This window comes from Chenopodium quinoa, unplaced genomic scaffold (genome assembly GCF_001683475.1).
Source record: "Chenopodium quinoa cultivar QQ74 unplaced genomic scaffold, ASM168347v1, whole genome shotgun sequence".
Taxonomy (NCBI): Eukaryota; Viridiplantae; Streptophyta; class Magnoliopsida; order Caryophyllales; family Amaranthaceae; genus Chenopodium; species Chenopodium quinoa.
Window position 1 is genome coordinate 354,731 of NW_018742904.1, and position 21,048 is coordinate 375,778.

At 41.1% G+C, this 21,048-nt stretch overlaps 2 protein-coding genes across 2 annotated transcripts in view; both read right to left on the bottom strand.

Annotated features, from left to right (window-relative positions):
• Window positions 1-9,554, bottom strand: part of LOC110727308 — a 31,094-nt gene extending 21,540 nt beyond the window's left edge. Inside the window, exons 1-10 of the mRNA XM_021906872.1 lie at window positions 9,240-9,554; window positions 8,815-8,944; window positions 7,161-7,239; window positions 4,704-4,784; window positions 4,542-4,622; window positions 2,270-2,346; window positions 2,095-2,149; window positions 1,894-1,942; window positions 1,245-1,382; window positions 445-526 (exon numbers count right to left, since the gene is read on the bottom strand). Coding sequence (XP_021762564.1) covers window positions 445-526; window positions 1,245-1,382; window positions 1,894-1,942; window positions 2,095-2,149; window positions 2,270-2,346; window positions 4,542-4,622; window positions 4,704-4,784; window positions 7,161-7,239; window positions 8,815-8,925 — 753 coding nt within the window. The 5' untranslated portion in view covers window positions 8,926-8,944; window positions 9,240-9,554. The remainder of the gene's footprint in view (window positions 1-444; window positions 527-1,244; window positions 1,383-1,893; window positions 1,943-2,094; window positions 2,150-2,269; window positions 2,347-4,541; window positions 4,623-4,703; window positions 4,785-7,160; window positions 7,240-8,814; window positions 8,945-9,239) is intronic.
• A 10,167-nt stretch (window positions 9,555-19,721) lies between these two features.
• Window positions 19,722-20,390, bottom strand: LOC110727391 (tropomyosin-2-like). Its single transcript, XM_021906953.1, has one exon. It carries the CDS (start codon window positions 20,388-20,390, stop codon window positions 19,722-19,724), a length of 669 nt encoding a protein of 222 aa, XP_021762645.1.
• Between the last annotated feature and the right edge of the window lie 658 nt (window positions 20,391-21,048).

Below are 21,048 nucleotides of genomic sequence, written 5' to 3' on the forward strand. Positions count from 1 at the left end.
CAAAAGATCAGGAAAAATAATCATCTATGCCTCACAGTAAAAATTTGGGAACATCACACAGGGATAACAAATTATCCATGTTAAATTAACTATAAAAACAGCATAAACTACCCAGTGGTAAACCCTATTTAACCCTAATCTGTCAAAACTAGAATGGTGGCTGGTTCAATTGTTTGATCGGTAAGATATCCTTTAACATGGCCATGGATTTGGGAATGTGTCATGTAATTAAATGCTTCACAGTATCAATGCCTTTTTTTTCCTCCAAATCAAAGTTGGATTCTTATGTATGGATAAAGAAGGCATTTATAGATTGAATTAAAAAGTTGCACAGATGCAGCACACCACATCATGTCACCCAGTATAGCTGGACAATGACAAGTATAACAACAATAATTCATCTAACTGCTTCCAAAAAAACATTATGACATCTAACAGTCTTACCAAATTCTCTACTAGGGTACTTAAAGTTTGATCCTTCATATGGTCAGCCCTTAACCACTGTTGAACATGATGCTTGAAAACCCTGCATATATGCAAGGTCTGGCTTCAGATAAAATGGGAGCAAATAATTCATTTCATATTGTTGCACAGATTGCTAAATCTGGGAATTTATTTTTTTTTTTGTTCAACTTCATCTTTGTCCAACTAGTTCTCCTTGCTTGATCACAAGCAGGATTGTATTCAAGATGAAGGTCAAGTATATCAAATTTCAGAATATTTTTAACCAGGATAATTTACTTAAATTTTTAATATTAAAACATTCTTCGACTAATTGGCTTTGAAGTAAGCATAACTTATTTTATTTCCAAATCTCCAGTCATAAACCCATTTAAGTGTGAATCAACTGCAACGGTATAGTTGCAAACTTGCAGAATAGCCTGCCCCGACACTAATTGACATTTATAAATGAATAACTAAATAATAAACATGTCTAAATGTCATGGCATTCTGCCTTTTTCAAGCCCTGTGTCTAATTATGCTATTATATTCAATCATTTTCATGTTATGCTTAAATAATCTTCGCCATGATATTAAGTCGCAACCGCATCATCAGGATTGTAAAAGTTTTTGAACCACGACAGCTTTTTTAGGCTGCAACAGCCACAAACCATCTGCATTGCACGCGAAAGAGGTTCTGTGCCTGTTACCATGATCTCATCCAGATCCTAGACTTAAAACCATGGTCTTTCACCACTGATAATTACATCAACAAAAGACATTAGTGGTACTGAGATAGTTACCATGAATTACCGGCAGCATTAGAGATAATGTCGTAAAGTATCCAAGGATGAATTTTTGCTTGCACTCCAAGACAAATTGCCTCAACTGAAGCAACAAGATGGATGGCTTCAAGTAGCTCTGTAACCATTTTTACTTTACTGCAGAATGAAAAATGAAATAGAATAATTCATTAAGCCATCGCAAATTCATGCAACACATAATATTGACAAGTGAAACCTAATATCCTCGACAGCCACAGGTGCAAATAACATGTAACACATAATACATGTTTCGTAATGGCTTGAAAAAATAAAAATATAAATTTTACAATGCAAACAAACATCAACAGACTAAAAATAGATACTTAAAAGATAGATATCAGGATCTAATTTGTATACAGCAATTGTTATATTGCAATCTGTAAACTACTGTCCTGAACTACAAGTCAAAATTATACACCATTTAAAGTACCAATGAAAGTAAAAGATGGTTGTTTCCTAAAGTAAATGTTAATGCCTTTCTGAGGAACGTGAGAGTCAAAGTTGATCCCAATATACTAGGAAAAACCAAATCCATATTAATAACCATTCAACCAAACCCAAAGCTTGTTTATATGATTACATAAAAAAATACAAAATACGCATTAAACTATACAAGACAGATATTTACCTTCCAGCACCAATTTCACCTTCCAGAACAAATAGTTTTTCAGACATAGCTGTCACAAAATAATCAAGTCATACAGTCAATGAACAGGCTTTCTGGTTTGCACAATTTCATTTGTGGTAACAAAATAACTTACACACTTTTTATTACTGATAAAAAAATAAAATTAAAAAAAAAATTAATAAAAAGATAACTAATGGCTACCAGAAAGCACAGGATGCGCTACATTGATTGCACTAGATTTCCCTGATGAAATTACCTGCAAAATTGAGAAGAAAACATGATTAGATACAGCAGAGCATCTACAATGTGAATAAAGATGAAACTGTAGTTCTTAAGAAAGAGAGAAATCTTTCGGTTTGAGGGATGAAATATAAACCATGATTTTCCCGTTCAGATCTTCAGAAGTACCCCTATAGATATGAGCATCAACCACTGCATTTATCTCATATTCCTCTGCAAAACGATAGAATAAATTAATTGCCTGATTTAAAATGGCAATGCCACGATTTAATTTAACAAATCATCCTCTTAATCTCGTAGAGTTTACAAGTCTTATAAAAAACATGTAATGTTACTATAGTAACACTATACCACAGCCCTTAATACCCTTAAGAAGGAAGACGTGGAAATCAGGTCAAGTTCAGTATGAAATCGAACTAAGTCAAATATAGGAGATAAAGTGGGTCGATTTGGGTCATATTCAGGTCTAATGTCAATTAGCTTAATAATGATGATAATCAATATGAGAAACATTAGCTTTCACATTGGTAGATTTTGGTTTGAATCTAAACTGGGCAATGTAATTATGGATAAAGTTCGCGTCTAGCATTTTATAGACATAATGCAACCTTTATAACAACCACCACTCCACAAGCAGAGTAAATCAAATATCCTCACTAGCTAAAAATATCACAATTGCATTGATCAGTATGACACACTTCCAATTTTCAATAAAGTTGAAGATCGTCATTCGTTATATGCATATAATATTTTATAAACACTACTGCTTTAACTTTGCAATTATGATTAGATACTGTGGAGTTCCTTCGCAACTAAATCATCAATAAGATCAATGCAGAAAATGCTTAAAAGTGGTTTTCCTTGCAACTATGAGCACACAAGTTAGTGCTCCATTCAAATTAGTAACAGATCTCTATAAACCAAGCAAAAGGACTTTCTTCCACACACTAGCAGAATACGCACTTCATCGTAAACAGGTGTGGCTGTATATTAGTCTTAGTCATAAATCTAATGAACACACAGCCCAAAGCTTTTGGAAAGCAACCTCACATAAGTATAGTCCTTCAATTGAATCTACACAAGGAGAAATCGGCCACATGTCCTAGAGACTCTATTACTCCACAAAATCCTATATAAATTCACTCATCAATTACATTTCGAGAGCAGCAACATGCACTCAAATCAAGCTACCTTTCTATTCCAGAAGAGAAGGACATCTTCATGATCCACATAAAATCCAAGTGGGTAACTTTTTACAAACATTTCACATACTCAAAAAATTTCATATACACTCAATCAACATCTAATATGACATTGGTGACTAAGATTTGAAATAAAATTCAAAGCTAAATTACTCGAGTAAAATTTGTATCTTCCTTCTAGATATTTGAAATAAAACTCTTCGGGCAATATAGAGTAGTCCGAGGAGAGCACAAGCAACATCAAGTGAATTACAGATGGCCACCAAATGAAACAAAGAAGAATTTGAGTTGTGCCAAGACACAACTGTGCAAGACTGCTAGGCAAGGCACAACGATACTATGTACCCTCTAGCCGCTTTTTTTTTTAAATGTATTATTTCATAGCATTTCTCCATAAAGATTTTTGTTTCTTGTTTTCACATGGCTGCAGTGGGATATATTATATAATAATAAAGTTTCTTTAGATTGTTTAAATCACACTATTGTAGATCTAGAATGCATTGGATAGAAAAAAAAAAATTACTTAGGATCCTGTAGATATGCATACAGAGTCAATCATTGGGTAATTTGTGTCAATAGTACTAAGGATGGGTGTGTAAGAATGGGTCTTATGATATTTGTGGAAATTTAAAGACGTTCGTGTCTCTTATGGATTTTTATGTAATCTTGGGAAGTAGAGAGAGTTCACGAGGTATGTCAATGTAATCATAGGAAGTTAGGATAGAGAGCGTTCCCAGGATTGTTGATGTAATCCTCATCACCTTAAAAGAGTTCCTGGGTTGGGTTTATGTGTTATAGGGATATTGTGTGGATTTATGAGGTATTGTTAATAATTGTTGACTATAAAACAGGATTGGTGGTTGTTTATCCGGACTTGTGAGTGAAAGGTTTTCCACTTATATTTTAAATGTGTGTCAATATTGTCATGTTTTCTCGTAAATTTGTACCCCAGATCAAAGATTGTTATAGTAGTACAACTATCTGTTGAGCGTGTCATTTTACAGAATACCGCATTCATTAGTCATGATACTATGTCAGACTGTTTATTTTCTTAAAAATTCAAGTACTTTTTAGAGGTCTTGCAGTAAAATGCATCAACAACCAATAACAAAAATCATACATAAATAATATTGCATCTGATAAAAATAATATAAGAAGGTTCCTGTTATAAAAGCAAATGTCATTAGATAAAGATAATTGATTCACCCGTAAGACATTTTTCTAGTTTCTGAACTTCAGCAGACACTGTGACTGTATGAAGAACTACCACCACATTTTTCTTCAAACCTGAAGACATTGACATGAGTAAATATAACAGTGAACACAAATTAATATGAAACATAGTCCAACAAGTGTAATGAGCTTGACCTTCCAAAATACCCTCTTGGCCAAATATCATGTCAGCAATTTGAGCTGGATGCGGTATCAGGAGGATTATAGCTGAAACGCCTGCAAGTAACAGTTAAAAGCAAGACAAGAATTTAATTTCACAATTTCTGTGATACTTCAATTTAAGCTATATTCGGTGTGAAACGAATCACATAATAATTTCAAGATTAATTTAAACTGTAATATCTTTTCTTTCATAGAAGAAGAGATTAAATATCAGAGAAAATTCAAGAATAGCCAAGAAAACCAATCTCAGCTAAGCACAGAGCAAACAGAAACTAAAACACCAAACAAAACTAATAAATTTTTAAACCAACACTTTCTTTCCACAAAGCCCTAGACAACCCCCCCCCCCCCCATAAAAAAAAAAAAATAAAAAAAAAAAAAAAAAAAAAACCTAAATAATAAGAGTATGTACATTGGTACATGACTCTCCAAACAGCTCTTCCCTCCCTCTCTACCATTATCTCTCTACACGATACCCACCCAAAATTGGTGATTGTCTCTTCATAAAAAATTATCCATGTATGGGCCAAAAACAAATCGGAGAGTCATGGTCCCTCATGGACACATGCCACACAATTAGAGATAAAGCTAACTATCCAAAAACAATTAAACAGTTCTTGGCCAAGAGTCTTCCTCAAGTGGCTCTCCATAAAAAGCTACTCAAAAGCCACCCAAGATCCCCATTATTGGGATAGAGTTGGCTCTTGATTCTCTCTCTCCTTGGAGAGTCGCTTGAAAAGTTACTAAGAGCCCCAATAAACATGCTCTAAGCCTAAGGAATTCTAACAAAAAGACATCCAGAGGAATTCCCCCACAATAGAGAGATAAGGACAATATTAAGAAGCTCTCCACCTCAAAGTTGAATGACACTTAAAGGGTAGAGCAAGAAATACATGCGATAATGCCCTCAAGCTAGCAAATCACTCATGAGCTTATGAACAATCTCAAGAAATGACAAGTGTTGCTCCAACCTATAAGAACATTCGTGTCCTTTTTGTTCATAACCATCATTCAACAACAAAAGAAATGATACAAAGAAGAGGGGTCAATATTCCACCAACAATCTAGGCAAAAGAAAAGATATCAAATCTTGCAATATCGTAAAAAGGGAAACTTTAAGAATATCTCCCATGTGTGTGGGAACAAAGAAAAGCTAAATACACCACTTTCTCCCACAAACCAACAAAAGTAGACTCTTAACCATGGAAAACCCTATCATTTTTCTCCAAACAAAGCTACCACAGAAGGCACAAATTGACCAAAAGTCAAAATACATCCTACCACCAAATTATGCCCCTTTTAGCCTTCTGAATTTCATATTTTGCTAAGCAGATGACCTAGAAGTAAAAGGATCAATGCAATTGATCCCAACAACCCAAATACAAATGAATTCCTCTCTTAACTAACAGGGTAGAAAGTACACAAATGAGATTATTATACCTAAGCTTCCACAAACTAGCTACCAAAGCAAAAGCTTTTACCTAATTCAGATCCTTTGCCTCCCAAAGGAAGGTAGAAAGAGAGTCAATTTAGATTTTTTTGTGTAACTGTAAAAAGAAATACTGAAATATGACCCTGAATAGTTTGCCAACCCAGGCTCTTTACTACAGAAGCTGATAGAGAAAGGATTCACAATAAGTTAACAAACTCACCCAACTCCTAATCATGAATAATCACGTACTCGACAAGACAGTTCAACTCCAAAAAGAAAAAAAAAAAAAACTTTGACGTCTAATTTGTATTAAACAACCACAACACGGCCCGTAATCAACACATCAATTCGGTTCCCGCGGTCGGGCGTTGAGACCATAGCATGACCATAATGCTTGAACATCAAGTACTCACATGCAAAATCAGGACAGAGAACAACAAGCTCCTTTTTTCCTGAGAATAGCACTATAAGAAGCTATTTCTTAAATTGGTTGTTCTTGGTCTTGTATAAGATATCATTGCAAATAAACTTGGAAATGAGTATTCCAAAGAAAATTTTAGGATTCTTTACAACATATGTCATACTAAAAGTGGACTTTTGACACCCCTTCTCACCAAAAAATACCACTAGTTACTCAAACTACTTCAATCTTGATACGATAGAATAAATATTACCATCCTAATCCATGTAATACAAAAAAGGTTAAACCAGCAACCTATTGTTGCCTACAGCTCAAACTAATCCAAGCCAATCACCTTGCCTCCATCCATCTAAAGGCAATATTGTAATAACTTCAACTGCATTCCACTTCAACACAACACATAAAGTAGCACTATTTCCTAGAATTTTTATTTATGAGGAAACCTTCATGACAAATATCTAGTTAAAAATAATCCATCTTATCAATCTTTTGAACTTCGTATTCAGATATGTATATTAAGACCTTGACAAGTAGGTTGTGAAAGGTAAGGACAATAGTTGATTTCTTAAAATTTTACCTTTAGTAGCCTCCACTGCATTTGCACATCTAGTTCCCCCAAGCCTCTTTGAAAATTCAACCATTAAGGGACTATCAAGCTGAAAGAAAAAAGAAAGACAGCACAAGATTAAATTGAGTAAAATTAACATTCCGACAAGCTACTCATATATGAAGTAATAAACTTTATCCAAAATGTAATCAAATTATTACTTTGCTCTAGTTTCAGTCACCACATTCTTCCATTTAACTACAATACGAAATTGGCATAATTTAACCTACAACTATAATCATATCATTCAACTAGACCCTAAACCTATGAACATTAAAATTTTGGGAAAATAAGCTAATTAAGAAAGTGAGTATTTTGTTTAGAATATAAAGCTGCAAACGACCATATTTTATGTTTTTTTTTTTTATAATTGTAACAAAATCTTTATAATATGGGGTGTAAGAATGATGTATATCTATCGCTGGACCAAAAGTTCTTGCAAGTGTTAGTCAAGGTCTCTGCTTATTCAGATCTTCATCTTGGCAATATAAGCTAGCAATCTTATATTAGCCTGTAAAAAAGGAGACAACATGATATATGAACAGTAGAATGAAGAAAAGTTTTCACATTGACTACAGGGGAGAATCAAGTAGGTGTTACTCATCCAAGTGGTCACTGACATGGTGATAGAGTTGATAAAGACATGTTCAATCTTCAAATGACATGGGCATCCATTATTATTCCTTAGCCTATGAATTTGACACATTTATGCCTAATAGCAATAGATAAAATTAAAAAGTGTTACCAACCAATAGCTTCAAAGGAGCAGCCAAAAGGGAAACAAAACAATGTCTATTGTGGCACGGTTAATATACATGGATAGAAGGATACATATGGACTACAATCTTAACAATTAACATATTTTCTATGGACAAAATATTTTTTTCAGAATCCTTGTAAAGTTATTTCTTTATCAAACCATAGTCGAAATTTTTTAGAGCTTGTCTTATGAAACACTAACACCAAGAAATACAAGCAACGTAGGCCTCGAAAGCTAGTCACAGAACATCAAAGTATCGAACCTCAAGCTAGCTTTTCATTCAATTTTTAAATCCAGCAAAAGCATCAAGCTCCTGCACTTCAATTATACTCCCTCCATATTTTTATTTTTGTTAGTTCTTCTTGTTTAAATCTTGTCTTTATACACATTTTGAAAGAATATTCTAATTATTCCCAACACATATGATAAACCATAGTCAAGGTGGGTCTTGTTTGATTCGTCTAAATGAATGTTATAAGAATAGCAAGTTTTTATAATTTTTACAATACACACTTAAAGATATTAATAGTCAATGGTCAAAGATCTGCATTAACAAACATGCATGGCAAAACACGAAGAACAACAAAAAAAACACAGATGGAGTACTACAATACATTATTTGAAAACTTTACCATACTTAACACGGATGACAATGGGCAAGCTTTCAATCAACACCACAATTAACATTTTGTAGAGCTACATCACATTACAAAAACTGAGCAGCCGACAACTAGAACCGCACCAAAGGCGATCGATCAATACCATAACATTAATGAATAATTTGTCAATTTACGCGCACTATCAAGCACTGCAATTTTAAGATACATGAATTTAAAAAAATTTAAAACTAAAATTAAACACAACCTGAGAATCAAAAGCTTGGACAGCATAACCAGAGCCAACAAGTGAAGCAGCCAAATCCAAACTTATATCATCAAATCCCACAAAACCCACCACATTTTTGGACGAACCCATTTAATTGTCTAAATTTCTCCTGCAATAATATAAGTAATTAATTAGATTGTAATATGATCAATTGTTCGAAATGCGGCAAAAATTTCATATACGATCAGAATTAAAAACCTTATAATTATTCATTAGCAAAAAAAAAATAAAAAAAAATTAAAAAAAAAGAACGAATTATTGAAATGATTAAGTTTAATCTTCTTGAAAAAACATGATTCAAAAATCAAATAACTAAATTATACAATAGGGAATTTGATTTCAAGAATGGAAACTACTTAAATTAACACAAATAAATGATCAATATAACTGAATTTGTAACTTACCCAGAAACAAAATTGAAAAAAGGGCGAAAAGAGTATTAAGCTTGGAGCTGATCAGTCCGAAAAATGGAGTGAAAGTCAAACCAAGGTGAAAAACAAAAGACAGAATTTCTGAATTTTTTAGTGCATGCAATAATATAAAATGACTTATTGTATTTGGTTTTATTTAGAAACTAAATACATGATTGTGATGATATTAATACATGATTATGATGATGATGTGGAAAAGTGTCAGCTGAGCCAGCACATGTTTAGCTAGTTGATGCCTTCAAGTTTCCAAATTAAGCATCCGTGTAGCTGATTCACCTCTATCCAGTTTTGATCCAAAATCCTTGGGGTGTTTGGTAAGGAGACGTTTGTAGCTGTTCACCTCTATTATTATCATTAATAGCATTATTATTATTATTATCGCATTATTATTATTATTATTATTTATTATTATTATTATTATTAGTAGTAGTAGTATTACTATTATTATTATTAGTAGTAGTATTACTATTATTATTATTATTATTATTATTATTAATATTATTAATAATAATAATAATAATAATATTATTATTATAATTATTATTACTATTATTACTATTATAATTAATGCATTATTTTATTATTATTATTATTATTTGATTTTTTTTAGATTTTTACTCTTTTTATAACATTAGAAAATGTGGTTAAATAATATAAAATATTAATTATTATTATTAAATATTAGTTATTATTATCAATTAATATTGTATATTAATTATTATTATTATTAAATATTAATTATTATTATATATAAATATTAGTTATTATTATTAAATATTAATTATTATTATTATTATTATTATTTTATTAAATATTAATTATTATTTTTAAGTAGAGCAGAGTAGGGCAGAGCAGACAGAGCAGGTATCAGCATAGCAGAGCAGAACAACTCAAAAGAGCAGAGCCTACATAGTAAGAAATAAAGGATAGACCATTGATGGATGGGATAAGAACAAATACGGAGTACTCACTACATTTTATGATAATTGCAAACTTTTTTTACATTTGTTTCATACTCCATCCTGAATAATTGACTCGTTTGGCTTATTTTCACAATCCATACACTAAATAGGTATTAATATAAAGTTTCATAATGTCTAATTATTTTATTAATATTTCATTATATACTTGTATGTCTAAGGTCAAACTAATACATTTTAACTGTGTCAATTATTCAAGAACAAAGAAAATAATAATTGAACACTTCCTTATGTGGTAAGGGCCCACTATTATTTTATTGTTTCTCTCCCCCACCAATTCCACTATTATATTACTCCGTATTTTTCTTAAAAGGGTATCCCTTAAACATTGCTAAATTAATTTAAATACCATATATAGCCATGTGGGCCACAACTTTATTCTCACACAATTATTTTAGGTCCAACCACTTTTTTCTATCATCAATTTCATTCAGCTAAAACTTTAAAAAGTGAAATATGAGTATGGAGCAAATAATTAGGGACAAAAGGAGTAATACTTTAGTATTTCTCTTTCTTACAGGCCTACAAAATAATAAAAAGTAGGATATTTTTTATTTTAACACCTGACAAAAATCCAAAAATGGGTTTTAATACCCCAAAAAAAATGTATTTTAACACCAGACAAATGTTACAAAAATGGTTTTTACCACCACTTAACGGTCTCCGTCCAACAATTTCGTCAAGTGGGGTCCACAGTGACACGTGTCACCATTTTACTTGTTTTCAAAAAAATAAAAAATTTAAAAAAGAGAGAAAAAAATTAAAAATAAATAAAAAGAAAAAATAAAAAATAAAAACTCAAACAACCAGCAGGCAGCCACCAACGGTGGCCCTTCTCCCCAGCCAACTCCCGAACCACCCCCTCCCAGCCCCCCGCCACCGAGTTTTGCCACCGAACCAGCCCTAACACCGGAAATCGGCGTACCCTCGCTTCCCAAATAACCAAAACCGATTCCTCCCCCCTTCCCGCAACCCAGAAATCAGGAACCGCCACCAACGTTGAACCATTCCCCCACCTTCGAAATCGGTCCCCACAAGTACAATTTTGGGGCTAGGTTGGGGTGGGCTTCGGGATCCGGTGAAGTTTGGGTGCTGAAGGTGAGGTTGGGTATCGGGTTAGTGGTTTAGGTGGGGTTGGCCGTTTCCGATTCCGGGTGGTGGGGTTGGCCGTTTCCGCAACCTTCCTTCCCCAAAAACGGCGACGAATTCGGCCATTAATGGCTGAAATCGGCCGGTTTTGGGGCTGAGTGGCCTTAACCGGCCGATTTCGGCCATCAATGGCCGAATTCGTGGTCGTTCTTGGAGCAACAGCCATAAAATCAGAGCACATAAAAAATCAGAGCAAATCGAAATTCGTGGCTGGTGATGGCGGTTGTTTGGGGTAAAAATACCCTAAACACGTGGCCCAATGGCCTAGTGACACGTGGCATCCAGCCGTTGGTCAGCAGGGCTCCAATCCTCTGCTGACACGTGTCCTCTAAACCCTAAAAGGGAAACCATCCCTTCCCCACTATAAATAGTGGAAGGACCCTCATTAATGGGGGGCTGGAACATTTGTTGTTCACATTGAATACTCCTCAAAAAGAAAAACACTTACCCCGAGCAATATTAATTGCAGAATTCTCCCATTACGCGAGAAGTAACTTCTACATTACGTGCATTTTACCTCCCGTATCTTTACTAACTTGATCGTCGGAGGCGGAGCTCCTACCCCCAGGAGTCTTCGTGATTTTGCAGGCACAGGCGTCGAAGGGCATTCTTGGAATTGTAACTTTCCCGCAGGACACATCAAAAAACCCCGAAACATTTGGCGCCGTCTGTGGGGAGAGTACTTCTAAGATGACTTCTGATACTGTGTCACCGAATCAGGGCAAACGGCCTGTGGTCGAGCCTGAGGTCCAGATGGACCATGAAAGTGGCGACGAAATTGAAACATATGTGGCCCCGGATGGGTCTTTCAGAACGAAGCACCCTCGTGCTAAAGATAGAAGAGAACGGGAAATCAGCCAAGCTGCTCCCAGCAACCCAGCCGGGCAACCGGCTGGAATTGCCCAAACGGTGGAGGGCTCAGCCCCCGTTACAAGAAACGAACTCATGTCTTTCATGAATAGTTTCAAGGGTGAGATCAAGAGCCTCATCCGGTCAGCTACTCCAAAGAAGGGTCAGCCGGCCAAGAAGCCTTCTGGAAAGAAGGCGGTCAAAGAACGAGTTCCTACCCCTCATCCCAAGCCAAAGGAGGGGGAGGGCTTAAGGTTTGATCCAAGCAGACTCCGTTTTCCTCAAGGGGAGCTGCGAAAGGCCATCCGGCACGTACAGCCGGATGGCTCCAAGAAAACATTCTCAGACGCCCGCACATTTCTCCAAGAGAAGCGAGGTCAGGCGTCTGCGTCGGCCTCAACGTCGACCTTCCCGGACAGTTTCCATGACGTCTCACACAGGCGTACGGGAACGAACCTTGGGAGCCAGACGGGCGAAGCTTCTGCCCGGTCTGGACCCAAAGTGATCCAGCCTGGCCTATTCGGCACACCGAATGGGTTAGGTGGATCCCCTTTTATGTCACCGGGTCTTTTCGGTGGGCAAGCGCAGCAGCCGTTCCAACCCACGGACTGGCAGCTGCGCCTGCTAAATTTGGGGGAACAGCCAACGGCGTTCTCACCAGAGATAACCCAGGCGGCACAGCCGCCTAAGATCAAGAATGTTTTGGTGGGGGCCTATGACGGCACCACCAACCCAGAAGACCATCTAATGGCCTACTCTAACCTCATGTACCTCCAGGGGTTAGATGATGCCGTCTGGTGTCGATGCTTCCCGGCTACCCTCAAGGGCATAGCCCAACGGTGGTTTGGTAACCTACCAGCCGGTTGCATCAATAGCTTTCGAACTTTGGCGTACTTGTTTACGTCAAATTTCTCAATGAATATTCCTGCCAAAAAGACTAGCCTCGACCTAGGGGCAATACAGCAGGGCGACCGGGAGGGCCTCCGGTCGTACGTCAGACGGTTCAATCTGATGAGAATTCAGATTCCAGGACTATCAGACGAAGTGGCCTATACAGACTTCTTTCGAGGTCTGAAGGATGGGTCGACTTTTAAGTTTGACCTCGTCCGGAAGAGGGTTGCTACCCTCCAAGAGGCATTAATTGAAGCTGAAGCCTATATACAGGCGACGGAGCTTTGTGCTGTTAAGCAGCCGTCAGATTCTAAAAAGTCTGATAAAAAAGAGAGCCGGCAACAGCATCAGCCGGCAAGAAAGGAAGAAAAGAGAAAAGGGGTCTGGGCAGCTGACCGATCAGGACAGCCGGCCCAGAAGATCAGGCGGAAGTCAGAACCATATGTACCCAAATACGAGTTCACAAAAGATTGCTCCACCATCCTCCTGGAAATCAAAGACCGGATGTCTCTCGACAAACCGGCTGAAATGAAAAGCCCCGTGAATAAACGGGACAATAGCAAGTATTGCCAATACCACGAGGATGTTGGCCACGACACCAATGGCTGCTATAGCCTCAGGCGGCTATTGGACCGTCTGGCAGATGAGGGGGCCCTAAAATCCTACCTACCCAAGGCTAAGGGTAATACCCAGGCCAAGAAAGGGCAGGCGGCAAAAACCGGCCCAGTAAACTCCGAGACGGATGAAGAGACCATCTTCACCATAGCAGGCGGTTTCGCCGGAGGAGGTCCCACCATCCGGGGCACCAAAGACAACATCAGGAAGCTGGTCAACTCAGTGGATGAGGGCCAGGCGTCGAAAGACATCTTCCCTGAGGTCCTTAATTCTGAAAAGGACCGGGGCAAGGTGAGGCGGCCTCATGATGACCCCATCGTCATCGAATGCAAGGTTGCCAACCAGAAGGTTGGCCGGATCCTAATAGACACCGGGAGCTCGTCTGACCTAATCAGTTATCAGTGCTTGACCAAGCTCAAGTACACATCCGGTAACATGCACCAGGCTCCTCACCCACTAGTCGGTTTTGGGGGTGGAGTAGTGCATCCGGTCGGAAGCATAGATCTTCCGATCCGGCTGGGTGAAAAGGGGCAAGGACGCCACATGATAGTCAAGTTTTTAGTTGTGGAGGAGCTGTCCGCCTACAACATGATATTTGGCCATCCTACCCTCAACGCATCTAAGGCTGTCATCATCCCGTCCCTCATGTTGGTCAAATTTCAAAAGGATGATGGTACAGTCGGTGCCCTAAGCGGGGACCAGAAGACGGCAAGAGAGTGCTATCTCTCTGACGTCAAGACAACTATGGGTGCAGCCGGCCAGGGCGAGCCCATAGATATTGATAACTGCGACCCAGCAGTCCCGGCTCCAAGGGCAGCCGGTATGAAAAGAAAGGCGGACCAACTGGCACCCGTCAAAAAGGAGAAATAGCAATCACTAGCCGGGGAAAGGTCAGATGACCAACGACCACAGCCGGCTGGTGACTGCCTTGATGTCATCCTAGATGACAGCCGTCCTGAAAGAACAGTCAAGGTCGGGACGGTAGCCTTCGAACGGTTGGGAGAAGGCTTGCTCCAGCTGCTGAAGGAATTCAAAGACATCTTTGCCTTTGAAGTGGAAGAGATGCCAGGCGTCAGCCCGGATCTTGCTGTCCACAAGCTATCCGTAGATCCCAAAAAGCAGTCGGTTAGGCAGAAAAAGAGGGATCATGGTGGAGAAAGATCTCAAGCGGCAGCGGCTGAGGTCAAAAAGCTGTTGGATGCTGGATTCATTAGGCAATGCTACTACCCGGATTGGGTGGCAAATGTCGTTCTAGTAAAGAAGCCGAACGGTACTTGGCGGATGTGTGTGGATTACACAGATCTGAACAAAGCATGCCCAAAAGATAGCTACCCGCTTCCAAAGATTGACAGCCTAGTCGACTCAACAGCCGGCCATGCGTTAATGAGCTTTATGGATGCTTATTCCGGCTTCCATCAAATACCTCTCTGGAAGAAAGATCAGGAGAAGACGACTTTTGTCACTGATCAGGGGTTATTCTGCTATACGGTGATGCCGTTTGGGTTGAAGAATGCACCGGCTACATTCCAGCGCATGATAAACACCGTTTTTATCAACCAGATTGGCAGGAATGTAGAGGCGTATATCGATGACATGATAGTCAAATCCAAGCTACAGACGGATCACCTAGCAGACCTGCGAGAAACCTTCACCACACTCAGGCGGCACCGGGTCATGCTTAACCCAAAGAAATGCATATTTGGTGTTGAGTCTGGGAAGTTTCTCGGATTCTTGATTGACCAAAGAGGCATCGAAGCTAATCCGGAAAAAATACAGGCGGTAATTGACATGAAGTCTCCCCGCACTGTAAAAGAGGTCCAGAAGTTGACCGGTTGTCTGGCGGCATTGGGGAGGTTCCTCAGCCGGTCAGGTGACAAGTGCCTCTATTTCTTCCAGGCAATCAGGAAGAGGTCAAGGTTTGAATGGGGTGAAGAAGCAGAGGCGGCATTCCAGAGGCTTAAGCAGCACTTGCATTCTTTGCCAAGGCTAGTGAGCCCCCTACCCCAGGAGGTTCTGTACATGTACCTAGCCGTCTCTGATCACGCCCTTAGTGTCGTTCTCCTCGCTGAGAGAGACGGCATTCAGCTGCCGGTGTACTTCATCAGCAATGTCTTAAAAAATGCTGAGCTCCGGTACCCCATGATCGAAAAATTTGGGTTGGCCTTATTCGTAGCAGTCAAGCGGTTGAAGCCTTATTTTTTGGCACATCCGGTTGTGGTATACACAGATCAGCCGCTCAAGCGTACGATGACAGCTATAGAGTCATCCGGTAGAATGATCAAGTGGGCTGTTGAAATACAAGGCCTTGAGATAACTTTTGAACCCAGGCGGGCAGTGAAAGGTCAGGCGTTTGCCGACTTTATTGTCGAGATGACTAGGCCGGTGCACCCGGAAAACCCTGATCAGGTCTGGAAGTTATTTGTAGACGGCAGCTCTACGGTGAACGGCTGTGGTGCAGGTGTTATCTGTCATTCCCCGGAAGGGGATAAGTTTGAATATGCACTACGGTTTAAGTTCCAAGCCTCCAACAATGAGGCACAGTATGAAGCCCTACTAGCCGGATTGCGCATGTGTAAGGCAGCCGGTGCAAGAAAGGTCGACGCCTGCTCAGATTCACAGCTGATCGTTAGCCAATACCTTGGTGACTACGAAGCCACCCATCCGGCTATGATTAAATATTTGCAGGCGGTCAAAGAGGAGGCTGGGTCCTTCGATGAATTTCATCTGCGACAGGTGCCCCGGTCTGAAAACAATCAGGCAGATGCCCTCTCAAAGTTGGCATCATCAGCCTCCGGTGATGCTCCTAGGACGGTCTTTTGGGAAGTCATTGAAAAACGAAGTATTCAGAATGATCCCATTGGAGTCTTGGACAGAACTGCTACCTGGATGGATCCCATCCGGTCCTTTTTGACGGATGGTACCTTGCCGGATGACCCTTCAGAAGCATCAGCGCTCAAGAAGCGTGCTTCAAGTTTTGTTATGCATCAAGGGGAACTCCTCCGGAAGGGATACCTGCAGCCGTTTTTGAAATGTGTAACCCCGGATAGGGGGAGAGAAGTTTTGGAAGATCTGCACGCGGGGTTTTGTGCCTCGCATATTGGCGGCAGGTCCCTGGCCAGAAGAACCAGACGGCAAAGGGTACTTCTGGCCCACTCTTGAAGCGGATGCCATGGATCTAGTAAAGAGATGCGACAAGTGCCAAAAATTTGCTAAGTTGATACATCAACCGGCAACAGAACTCACGACAATCCATAGTCCGGTTCCGTTTGCTAAATGGGGCATGGACATTTTGGGACCTTATACGCCTGCATCAGGCGGCCGCCGCTATATTCTTGTAGCAGTAGACTACTTCACCAAATGGGTTGAGGCAGAGGCGGTAAAAGGGATTAAAACGAAAGACGTGATTTCTTTCATCTGGAGAAACGTCATCACCCGGTTCGGGGTTCCAATGTCCATGGTTTTCGACAACGGACCACAGTTCGAAACGCCTGTCCTGAAGACCTGGTTGGGAGACCAAGGAATTTCCCATTGTTTTGCATCCGTTGGCCGTCCTCAGGCAAACGGTCAAGTTGAGGCTTTTAACAAGTTGATCTCAGACGGGATAAAGAAGAAAGTAGAAAGAGCCGGTGGACTATGGGCAGAGGAATTACCTCATGTCCTTTGGGCTATCCGGACAACCGAAAAGGGGGCAACCGGTGAGACCCCATTTCTCATGACATACGACACTGAAGCAGTTCTTCCCATTGAACATTATGAGCCTACTCTACGCATTATGTTATATGATGAGGAGGCTAACTGGGAAGCCATGTGGTTGGCATTAGACGCTCTTCCAGAGCGAAGGGGGAATGCTGCCTTGCGTCATGAAATCTACCGTCTGCGTATGACTAGAGCCTACAACAAGCGGGTTCGTAAAAGACCTTTGAAAGAAGGAGATTTTGTGCTTCGCAAAATGGAGGCAACCGGTAGGGCCAATGAACAAGGCAAATTAACCCCAAATTGGGAGGGACCCTACCGGATCTTTGAAGAAGTACGAGACGGCACTTACCGCCTGGAAACTCCAGACGGAAGAAAGTTGCCTAGAACTTGGAATGTAGATAACCTCAAAAAATACTACTTCTAAGTATTGTACATCTTTTGAAAATTTTCAAATGATTAATGAGAATAACATTCAATTTTGTATACAGCCGCCATGTCTTGTGCCTACCACAAGCGGCACCAGTAACTAATTTTTTCATCCGGTGACACCCATACGGGTGAATTCATCGAAGAGAACATCTCCCATTTGGGTGGTAAATTGTTCTAAGCGATCACACAGGCGGACAAATCCGCCTGACGATCCTTCGCACCAAAAAAAAAAAAAGGCCAGGCTAGCAACCCCAAACTTGCAGCCGGCTCACTTTTTGGAAGGACAGCCGGTACTCAATACCGCCGCCTGACTCTCTAAGAGCAGGCCTAAAAATTTTTTCATCCGGTGACACCCATACGGGTGAATTCATCGAAGAGAACATCTCCCATTTGGGTGGTAAATTGTTCTAAGCGATCACACAGGCGGACAAATCCGCCTGACGATCCTTCGCACCAAAAAAGGGCAGGCTAGCAACCCCAAACTTGCAGCCGGCTCACTTTTTGGAAGGACAGCCGGTACTCAATACCGCCGCCTGACTCTCTAAGAGCAGGCCTAAAAACATTTAGTCTAGGCCATAATTCATTCAGGGGTATGCTTGCAAAAGCCCAACCGGTGAATGGACATCCTAATCTGGCGTGATTCTTTTGCGAAGTCCCGACCGGTAATTCAGTATAAACCGACTGGCTCCCGAATCTAATGTTGGCACTTAGTGTATATTCGAGCTATATCATATGGATAGTCGCCTGGCTTGCAAAGACCCAGACCGCTATCCAGGGGCAATTACCCAGACGCCATCCGGTTTGGTTTTGGGTCGAAATTTCTTCGCCTAGTTTGCGAAGACCCAGACGGCAGTGTTACCGGTGGGGTCTTCTTGGCAACCCTTGCAAATTTCTTTGCCTAGTTTGCGAAGACCCAGACGGCAGTGTTCCCGGTGGGGTCTTCTTGGCAACCCTAGTAAATTTCTTCGCCTAGTTTGCGAAGACCCAGACGGCAGTGTTACCGGTGGGGTCCTCTTGGCAACCTTTGCAAATTTCTTTGGTTTTGGGTCAAAATTTCTTCGCCTAGTTTGCGAAGACCCAGACGGCAGTGTTACCGGTGGGGTCTTCTTGGCAACCCTTGCAAATTTCTTCGCCTAGTTTGCGAAGACCCAGACGGCAGTGTTACCGGTGGGGTCTTCTTGGCAACCCTAGTAAATTTCTTCGCCTAGTTTGCGAAGACCCAGACGGCAGTGTTACCGGTGGGGTCTTCTTGGCAACCCTTGCAAATTTCTTCGCCTAGTTTGCGAAGACCCAGACGGCAGTGTTCCCGGTGGGGTCTTCTTGGCAACCCTAGTAAATTTCTTCGCCTAGTTTGCGAAGACCCAGACGGCAGTGTTACCGGTGGGGTCCTCTTGGCAACCTTTGCAAATTTCTTTGGTTTTGGGTCGAAATTTCTTCGCCTAGTTTGCGAAGACCCAGACGGCAGTGTTACCGGTGGGGTCTTCTTGGCAACCCTTGCAAATTTCTTCGCCTAGTTTGCGAAGACCCAGACGACAGTGTTACCGGTGGGGTCCTCTTGGCAACCTTTGCAAATTTCTTTGCTGTTTGCGAAGACCCAAGCGGTAGTGTTACCGGCGGGGTTCTTTTGGTTATCCTCGCAGAAATATGTATAAAAAATAACAAGAATTCTAGTATTGAAGTGCAGAAACATAAAAAGCATTCAAAAGCCGGCTCAGCCGGTGAAAATGTTAATATTCAAAATAAAAATTATTACAGCTTAGCCCATCTCATCCGGTGCTATTACAAGATAATGCAAGGCGCGCAGGCCGGGAAGTAGTTGCTACTCCAGGCGAACAGTGAACCGGTCCTATTCCGGTTGGTTCTGGGTTGGATCAGGGTGAGCGGCTGCGTCGGCTTCAGGAACGACTTCTTCCTCTTCAGCAGCCTCCGCCTGCCGTCGCGCAATCTCCTCCCTAACCCAAGCGTCACAGGGTCCGGGCCCCGGCTCATTCGCCTCCTCGGCCAGAATGGCAAGATTAGAATATTTGAAGGCGAGTTCCCAAACGGTGAAGTCCGCCTCCGGGTGGATGATGGAAAACGCCCGTTGCATCCGGTTTGCACAGTCATGGTCATTCTCTTCAATGAGCCTCTCCTGCTCCGACTCCAAGGTGGCCTTGAAGTTCTCATTGGCAGCAGCCGCCTCTTTGCGCAGGCGCTCATTCTCTTTGGCAAGGCGGCCATTTTCAGTCTCCGCCTTGCCCAGCCGTTGGAGGGGCTCTTTCTGTTCCTCCAACTTTTTGTTGGCATCATCCAGGGACGCCTGCAGTTGGTCAACTTGGTTTTTCAGCTGATCAATCTGCTGTTGGAGGGCCTTGGCCTTCTCCGCCTGTTCCATGCGTATAGATTTAGATTCTAAGCCATGCATGTACAAAGAGTAGTCAGCAACATTATGGGCGTCATCAACAGCCCGTTTGCTTCTCCTTACCTCTTCAGACTTGCGGGCATAAGCTCGTTTGAGCCCCTCTACGCGCAGCATAGCCTGCAAAAATACAGCCGGTTAATACTGCATATTTAAAAATGCACGTCAAGAAAATTACCGCATGGTTGTTGGAGCATACGTCGGCCAGGTCGACCAGCACCCGGTCGGCATTAAAGGATTTGATCCCAGGGATCGCCTCCTTCTCGTCCCTGGGGACGGCTTTCAGCATGGCCCGGGCATATTGTGCCCCGTCCGGCCAGCGGGGAGAATTATCTGCACCAGAAACAGACGGTGAGAAACTCGCATATGCTCTGCCTATAGATTGCCGGCTGATTGGAGAATCCCCCGGCTGCGATCGAGACTGTGAATAAGACTTGACCCGCATGGGCAGATCAAGCAGTGTAAGGTCAAAGTTACCTTGGCGGCCCGAACGGCCTTCAGAGGGACCGGTTGCGGTCCTCAATGGGATGGCAGAAAGCACATCTGCAGATCCAGGCCCGTCTGGGACCTTTATTGATTTGCCGCCAGTAGTTTGCCGGTCGGCTGTCTTCTGCACCTTGGATGCAGACTCTTGTTGGGTCGGCGGAGGCCTGACCTGTTTTTGAAGGGACCGGGGCATCTGCTTCCCGTCCTGTAAACGAGAAAAATATAAGTTATGGGATTAAAGGATTGAAATAAACGAGAAGGATCAGACGGTTATACCTTCTTCGCCGCC

Coding starts and splice junctions, on each gene's coding strand:
- LOC110727391 (XM_021906953.1), bottom strand. CDS start 20,390: ATGCTGCGCGTAGAGGGGCTCAAACGAGCTTATGCCCGCAAGTCTGAA.